At 33.6% G+C, this 9,271-nt stretch overlaps 1 protein-coding gene across 1 annotated transcript in view; it reads left to right on the top strand.

The window, feature by feature from the left end:
* TRDN (triadin) overlaps nucleotides 1–1,410 on the top strand; it is a 394,231-nt gene extending 392,821 nt beyond the window's left edge. Inside the window, 3 exon segments of the mRNA XM_044917545.1 lie at nucleotides 1,184–1,231; nucleotides 1,234–1,325; nucleotides 1,327–1,410. Coding sequence (XP_044773480.1) covers nucleotides 1,184–1,231; nucleotides 1,234–1,325; nucleotides 1,327–1,410 — 224 coding nt within the window.
* The last annotated feature ends 7,861 nt before the right edge of the window (nucleotides 1,411–9,271 follow it).

Raw genomic sequence — 9,271 nt, forward strand, 5'->3', positions numbered from 1 at the left:
CGTGTCCGATTTACTCAAAACTCCCACTAAAAAATTGTCCCAGACATTTTATTAAGAGGTAACACTGACCTAATATCAGGGTGACCTTTCCAAGTTACATTGCTATTTAGTGTTTAAGTCCTAGCGCTAGTATCAGCTAGCTACTGACCTGAGGCAAGTTAAAAAAAAAGCCCTCAAGCTGTATGGAAACTATTTCTTCACTGTAAAAAATTACACAGCAGGATTACTCAATATCAACAAATTCAAGAATCCAAGTTTAGTTATACATACATTACTATCTTGCTCCTTTAATTCTCACCAAAGCTTACCCAGCAACTGATCATAAGCTTGATTCTAGTTGCTCTTAAAAATAATATATTTTTAATGTATTAAGGCTTATAAATGCCTAAGTACTGTCTTTTTTTTTAAGTTTTATTTTTTTTAAGTTTTTTATTTATTTAAGTAATGTCTACACCCAACATGGGGCTCGAACTCATGACCTGGAGATCAAGAGTTGTACACTCTTCGGACTGAGCCAGCCAGGCACTCCCTAAGTACTGTCTTATGATTTATTTTCCTGACTGTATTTTTTTGGTGGTTTTTTTTTTTTTTTTTGCTGCAGATGAATGTTACCAGATGGAAACATTTTGCATTTTCCTTATTTTTTTTTAAACCAGAAGCCCAATACCATTTAAAACTTGTACTTAGGCCTAATGCCATTTAAAACTTTTAGTTATTATTATAAAATACCACAATTTTGCAGGTAATTTAATTGATTCCAGTTTTTTTCATACATAAATGTTTCCTTTTGAACTTCATCTGAAAAAACTCAAGTACATAGTATATACATTAATTTCATCTTGTCAAAATAACTTTTGACAAGAAAATTTTAAATATTTTCAGTAATATATATTTGCTATCTATATTTTGGCATTTATGCTTTATTACAACCTATACTTTGGAAATTATAAGTACTTAAATGTAAATAAGAATTCTTGGTATATTGTTTCATGCAAAGGAAACCCTTAAGTTTTTCGTATAAATTAAAATGACATGAAATTTAGACACAGTTTTTCTCCATGGACACATTTGTTGAAATCTGTCTGTTATTCACTGGGCCTATGAAACAGGAAAAAAAAATCACCATATGTTAATTTATAAAGCTTCTAAACATCCAAAAAGATTTTCTTTTTATTATTTTCAGAACAAGACGTAGTGAAACCAGAAAAGACTGTTTCTCATGGGAAACCAGGTATTTGGAGGTGGTACCTGTAGTATCAAATTGTCTCTTCTTGTTCCGGTTTCAGCAGGATGAAGAGCTTAATGTGGAATCTAAAGTTTTCAGGGATGATTCATGTCTTAAGTCATCCAACTTCTAGAACATCTCCAATTTCACTCATCTTCACAATGTGTTTTGAACTGAGGACTTGACCTGTCAAGTGTAACTAGGTAGCTAGTCTGTCCCTTCCCATCAGAGATTTAGCTTAGTACGAAGATCATCACCGCCAGCATTCAGGTGAATGGGCTCTATAGTTTGTTTTGTTCTGTCCTGTTTGGGGCAAGATATCCTTGGGAAAGTTATAATCAGAATGGCTCATTAAAACATGATCATCTTGGATTCCAAAAATCCCAAGAATAGGAAATCAACATTTCTCCCTGCTTCCTTCCCTCCTTCCTTCTTCCATCTTTGCCTTGTTCTCTTTGGTTTTCATCCCTGGTTGTAATTACATTTTGGAGATAGTAGAGGTAAGCCAGTGTGTCCTGCTCATAAAAAGACATACAGAACTTACCAAAACAAATTTATCAATTGTTTTTTATTTAAGAATAAAAACTTTTAAGTTTTCATTTACACTAATTAAATATGAGTTTAATTTGGAGGCAGTCCCAAGTTTCAGTTATTCTGTAGAATATTGTTCTTCATTCCAGGCTGAATTATTTAGCCAAAGTTATGAATGTGGTTAGGCCAGAATCTTTAATAAGTTAAAAACATAATTTCTCTAAGCATATCTTAGGAAATATTTTGCTTACACTTTCAAAATTTTTACTGTAGACAAACTGTTTAAAATGGATTTGAGTCCATTTGATTTCATTTGCCTATGCTTTAAAGTATATGAGACACCAGCAGGAATAGAAAAGCAGACCTGGGGTGTGAGGAGCCAAGAATAGCTGTCTCCAGCTTAGAGACAGAACTTTAGAAATAACTTTTAGAACTTCCCGTTACTTTCCTGACTGTCCCAAATGTCAGTCATTTTGAGCTGAAATACAGAGAGTGAGAGAATTTAGTCTCTGAGAGTACAGCAAGCACACTGTCTTCCAGCCATACCTTTCTTTTATTTTAGTGGTAATATTCATACTCTAAATTCTGCTTCCCAGAGAAACTTTCTCATTGACTTATTCCCACTGCTATATTATTGAAAAGTTTAATTTTACATACGATGATTGTAATAATTTCTCTACGGTGACCCAAATCTCTTTGACTACATCTATAAAAGCATAGAGGACAGAAGACATACCATAAATGTATCCCTTTTGCCCTTCCCCAGCTTTGTACCATAAAAAACTTGGGTCACTAAGCTAATCCTGGGCTCCCAGGGAGGAATCTTGCACAGGAAAAATAAAAAAATAAAATAAAATTGCTTCTTCCTGTTCTAATTCAATTATTAAAAAAGGATTATTGTTTTATGAAACAAGCCCTATGTAGATAAATACAGTGAAAAACAGTGAAGGCAAGGGGTAGAGTGTATATTGGCAGGTCAGGGGATGATTCCAATTGGAAAACTTTTATGGCAGGATAGCTGCAAAGGATGTCTGCAGCTGGACGCATTTTCTTTGTGCTCCATCCCATTTGAATAGAAGAATCACTTGCTGCTTTACTGAAAAAACAGCTAAGTTTTTCTCAGTATTGGTGTTTTTCAAAGAGAATACAAAATATCAAAGTTGACATGTCACTGTTTTATACTGATGCATTTAAATTTTCTACTTGTGTTAACATTTTTTTCATATCACAGAAGAAAGAGTTGTCAAGCAGATAAAAGCTACCACTATAGAAAAAACAGGTAAATACGATATTTCATATTTTCCTTCTGTGTATCAGCTTTATATTATGTGGGTACACACACACACACACACACACACACACATCTTCCCTGGTGTGTGTAGAGTTTTAGTGCCGTAAATTCTAAGATTGTGAATTCTTGTAAATAACTGAAAGATACAATCAATAAAATTAATGGAATACAGAGTGATGTAATTTAATTATTTGGGATTGATCTAAACTTACATATAACTCGTGAGGTAATCCAAGTAATACATTGATGATCATATACTGCTAGGTGTTTAATCTTATTTTAAAACTGCCCTTCCTCAAATTTTAAAATCACAGGAATCCAAAACTATGAAATCTGCTGTTTGTGTATTAGATAGAATAATGTCCTTTCATGAGAGCTTCACAAACAGTTATGTGGTTGTATGAACATATACTATTAAAATAGTCCATCTCTCAGTATTTCATGTGAGAAGAAAAAAGGAGTGCACACACTCTTGCCATTCTGAAGTTCTTTCCTATAGAGATGAATGACTGTCATATCAATTGACATCCTAAACCACTGAATCCCTTCCATTGAATTCCAAGATGGAAATTCTATGCACCTGGGCAACTGGCAGTTAATAAAGTCCCATTTCTTACTAAAAAAATCATTTCAAAGGAAAAAGTCTTGAAGTAATTCTTCAGTTTAACTAAGATAATCATGCTAATCAAGATTTAAATACAGTTTCTCAGAGGAAAATATAATAGAATTCAGGAAAGAACTAATTATTTATAAAATTATAGACTATTAACACATAAGAAAGAAAGAAACCTTATAAGGTCATTTACACATCACCTCACATGTTCCTTGTACTCTATTAAAGCCACTGTCAAAGCTCATAATTTCAGCATTCCTCTAATTTGCACCCTAAAGTGTTAATATGGCCCCCTGAGGATCTCATTTAGTTATATGGGTATTTGGGGATTATCAAGAAGCTAGCCCAATGTATTTGTGTGCCAAATGTATAGATTGTTTTAAATTTTGCATACCTTTTGTGTGTCATAATTTTTCAGCAAGCTGTGTGATTGATATATTTGCTGAGAGTGAAATAATAGTGCTCAGAGAGAATGGAATAAGCTTAATATAAGAAGAGAACCTAAAACTAAGAAGAAATAAATACAGAAGCTAGAGTTACTTTTTTCAATGGTTTGCACTCATCAATATGCCATTTACTTTTCCCCATTCTCCAACAGTCAAGCCCAAACCAGCAAGTAAGAGATGAAAAGAATAAAATTTGAAAAGCATTGCTTGGCTATTTCAACTTTAACAGTTTGCTTGTTTTTTTTTTTCTCTTTAATTGTTAATTTTAATGTTGCCTTAATCTAAATTACCTGTATAGATGATAAAATAATGTTTTGCTATAGCTTTGATTTGACATCTTTGCCTTTCACTACTAATTAATACTTTGCTATAGTTATACAGAAGAAATCTTTGGAAGTCGTATCACTATTACTAATCCTACAAGAGCGAGTCCGTGTAGACTATAAAATACTACGAAGAAGTTAGAGTGAACTGGCAACCTCTCAAACACACATAATGAATAACAAAGGAAAATGAAACAATCATCAGTGTCATGAACCACATATTGTTTTTGGTTTGTTTAAGTAGCATTTATTGTACTGTAGGTAGACTTTGGTAGTTAGAAATCCATGAGATTATAATCATATTGCCATTTGTTCCTTAAAATCATGGACTTTTCTAATGAGTATCAACTTAAAAGATCATCCATTTTACTGCTCAGGAATGATTCAGAATTACAGTGACAGAGAGTTTAAAAGCTGACTGTTGGACTCAGAAAGGCATGAACACGGGCTCATTATCACACAGGTAGTAAATAAGTCCAAAATTGTGTCCAAATTGCGATGTTGGTCCTTGAATGTTGTGTATTTATGAAACACAACTTCAGTGAAAGTATGTTGGTCAAATATTCCCTGGATCCTGTATGAAAAATGGATTTACACAGTCCAAAGATGAATGTGGTGAGATCAGTTAGGAAACCATATAAGTGGCTTCAGGAGATAAGGTGCAAATGTATGCAGCCTAAAAGAATATATTCACATTCTAGAATCTGTTGCATGTATTTGAATACATGTTGTATATTATCATTGTTACTGTAACCCATTATACTTTTGCAGTGCTGTTATTATGCCATTTAATAGGTTGAATATCATCTTTTCAATTTTATTTTGTTTTGCATGTTCATATAATATTAACATTTATGCAAATTGAGTTCATGAAAGTCTTATTCTTACATGCTGTCAAGCCCTAATTTACAAATATCTGATTTAGTCTTATGACAACATAGGTCCTGCATCTTCCCATCTACTTCACTGTTGGTGCATGACGTTGGGGAAAAATGGTAGTACTTTTAGAATCTCCAAATTCAGAAGTGGGGGGAAGAAAAGGACCGGTAAACATCAATAATAGCTCAGAAGGATTAACCCTGGGGGTGTTTAGAAAGAACTAATACTTGGCAGTGATCGGCTCTATGTCCAACTATTCTCAGCTCCTTTCAAAGTATCCTACTCTATAATGGCTTCATTTGAAATTCCACTTTTGATGAAAGAGAGAGCTCTCCTATTATTTTTATTTCAAATATTTTTCAGAGGGCTAAGAGGAATATCAATTACACATTTGATTCCATTTGTCCTGTCCTAGACTCAGTTGAGAACCATCTGTGAGAGTTCTAAATGGACCTGGAAAGAGAGGGTGGACCAGGAAAATGAAAATGCAAAATGTGATACTTTCTGATATAGGGTGGGTCCAGGTTAAATTTTCAACAAGAAACTAGTGTCCAGCACAAACTGCTTCTGACTGGCAGGAAAGAAACTAGAAGGAGTCAGAGGGGTAAAAAGGGGAGCTTGTAAAATGCCAAAGGCAAACATCATCTGCTTTAAAGTATCCCCAAGGAATGACTCTACCTTCAGCAGAGAAAGAAAAATCCGCTTTTTATTCTCCTCGTTGTCATATTCTATCTTTTTCTCCCTATACCCCATGGTCCCAAGAGGGCTGGTACCTTTGTACTGTCTTACAGGATGCCCTGAGAATGAACCTGACCTTGTTTATAATGTGTTTCTATGACAATGTGCTTTCTGTGTTCCAACATGCAAATGACTTTGAGGGCAGGCTTCCCACATAAACTGAGGATCACCTGCAAACACATAAATAAGAAATGCTTTCTATACAAACGGTCCACAGATTGCCAATTAATTTTAATCTCTCTTTCTAGAAAAAGCTGAACACCAAGAAAAGGACTCTCCATCTATAAAAACAGGTGCTTTTACATTGTCTTAATTCACTATTTTTATTAAATTAAAAATTAAAACAAAGCATGTAAGTGCTTTTCATCTTATTTCTAGTACTGTTTAGGCTTGTAGTTTTCTAGTAAGATCTAGTTTATCTGACATAAGGGTCGTGTTATTGTTGACAATCATACATTTTGCTAACTATTATAACCAATATGTATAGGATTGTCAAACATGCTATTATAATATAACAGTATTTTTTTGTTTTGAGTTTTTATTTAAATTCTAGTTAGTTAACATATAGTGTAATATTACATGTTACACTATATTCTACTCCTGAAACAAAAAGGAGTAGAATTCGGTGATTCATCACTTACATACAACACCCAGTGCTCATCACAAGGGCCTTCCTTAATACTCATCACCGATTTAGCCCATCCCCCACCCACCTCCCTGCCAGCAACCCTCAGTTTGTTCTCTATAGTTAAGAGTCTCTTATGGTTATAATACAGCAGTATTAACAAAATAGTATTGCCTTCGTAATTAACAAGGCCCTTTCACTGTTGTCAATATTAGTGTCATTTGTCATATTGATTAAGTTGATTCACTGTTTATAGTATTGTAAAATACCTTGCCAAATTACACAAATTACATTTTACTGAAAACTAATCAAGAATTTCAACTTGATATCTTTTCTTAACTATAAAATATAAAAATGTTAGCTTAATTCTTTAAAAAATACTATTTGATTTTTAAAAAATATGATAGCTGGCCTGGTTCAAACACTGAGGCATACCCTATAGGAGGCTGTGAAAATAGTCCTCCTTCTCCTCTCTTTTTTCCTGTTCTACCAGTTCCCATTCCCAAAATATCCACTAGGTAATTGCTGTTATTTCTTATTGTCTCATTCTAGCCATATATATACATAGCATGTATACATATATACACACATACACATACATATATACAAATAAATACATATATATCCCCACTTTCATTTATTTACACAAATCATGACATACTATAAATTACATTTTCCCTAGATTTTTCTATTTAAGAATGTATTTTGAAAATTGTTTAATCTCAGCACATGAAGAATTTCCACATTAATAGTATTCTACTGTATAGTTGTACAGATTACTTAACTAATCTCTGACTGGTGTGTTTAAGTTGTCTAAAGGCTTTTTGTAATGATATTCAAAAATAAATATATCTACCAATCTAGTTTTGTGAATTTATCTTTGGTGTAAAATTTCTTACAGTAAAATTTTTTAGTGAAGTGACATATCCAGTGGAATTTTTATAAATATTTCTAATTGTTCCCTGATATAAGTTGTATTAATTTATATTGCCACTGTTAATGATTTTGAATTAGTTGACCCAGTTTTGAATGATCTGAATTCTTCACCATCATGACCATATATTGTCATTTTTTAATGAATAAGTGGGTCTTTAGGTATATGACTACGTAATTAATGTTTTTGTTAATAATTTCAGAAGACAAAGAATATCAGAGAAAGAGATCGTGTACTTAGATGGTATAGTTTTGTGCTTTTCACCTATCACTTATTTATTCTTCCTGAGATTTTATTTTATTTATTTAAAAAAATTTTTTTAAGATTTATTTACTTGCGAGAGGGAGAGAGAGCACGCGAGCAGGGGGGAGGGGCAGAGGGAGAGGAGGGAAGCAGATTCCCCACTGAGTGCAGCGCCAGATCTCAGGAACCCGAGATCATGACTTGAGCCAAAACCAATAGTCAGAGGCCTAACCAACTGGGCCACCCAGGTGCCCCCATTCTTCCTGAGATTTTATAAAATCAGTTTCTTCATTTAAAATACAGGATTGGGAGACTTAAACAATGTATCCTGAAAGGATGATGGCAGAATATGCATTTTATGCTATTCAGAAGCAGTAAGGCATTCAAATTATTGTGAGCATTCATATTGCATCAAACCAAAGATAAGGTTTCGGGCACCTGGGTTGCTCAGTCGTTGAGCGTCTGCCTTCGGCTCAGGTCATGGTCCCAGGGTCCTGGGATCGAGCCCCACATCGGGCTCCCTGCTCAGCGGGAAGCCTGCTTCTTCCTCTCCCTCTCCCTGCTGCTGTGTTCCTGCTCTCCCTATCTGTCTCTCTCAAATAAATAAAATCTTTAAAAAAAATAAGGTTTCATAGGGATAAAGAGACTAAGAAGATTCTATATTCAAAAGCTTTGTAATTTTTTCTATGGGGAATTCATTAGGAATATAACTTTAAAATTATTCAAAATGCATTTTCTATTGCTCATTTTAATATGTTTAGCCTATTCTTATTTTAACGTGAACAGACAGAAATAGGAATATAAAGGGCTGATATTTTACCTATAGGTGGAAGATGATCGCTGGTTTTCTTTTCTTCTTTACTTTTTAGACAAACCTAAACCAACTTCAAGTAAGTGTACCACTTCAAAATTTTAAGAATTTGCTCTTTAATTACTTCAATTTTATAATCTCTTTGAATTGTATGTGCAGCCAAAAAAAGACAGTATGTTTATTAATGCAATAGCCAGTATGTCATCACCGTATGTCAAACGATTCTGATTGACAAAGAATATTGTGTGTATTTTATTCATTAATCCTTGAACATGTCTTTATTGAACACCTATTAGATATATTACACTGTACCAGGATGTGTGAGGGAATGACAAAAATGTTTCCTGTTTTCATGCCTGTGTAATTAATACATTTACCAATATAACTAGTGCCTGGGTGGAAAAAAAGTGGTTTATCTCTCTTTTATGTACTTCCATTTGTTTGTTAGGATGCATTGAGTAAACACAGTATGGAGATTCCTCTAATAGTCACTGCTGGGTTAAGAAAAATTTAGAACACATAATACCTGTCTCCAGTTATTGAATCTTAACACATTAGACTTTTATTATCTTACTTTTTCAAAGCATGAAGGTAGGTTGTTTTTAGTATTTC

The sequence above is a fragment of the Neomonachus schauinslandi genome, chromosome 8 (assembly GCF_002201575.2).
Source record: "Neomonachus schauinslandi chromosome 8, ASM220157v2, whole genome shotgun sequence".
In the NCBI taxonomy this organism is placed as follows: domain Eukaryota; kingdom Metazoa; phylum Chordata; class Mammalia; order Carnivora; family Phocidae; genus Neomonachus; species Neomonachus schauinslandi.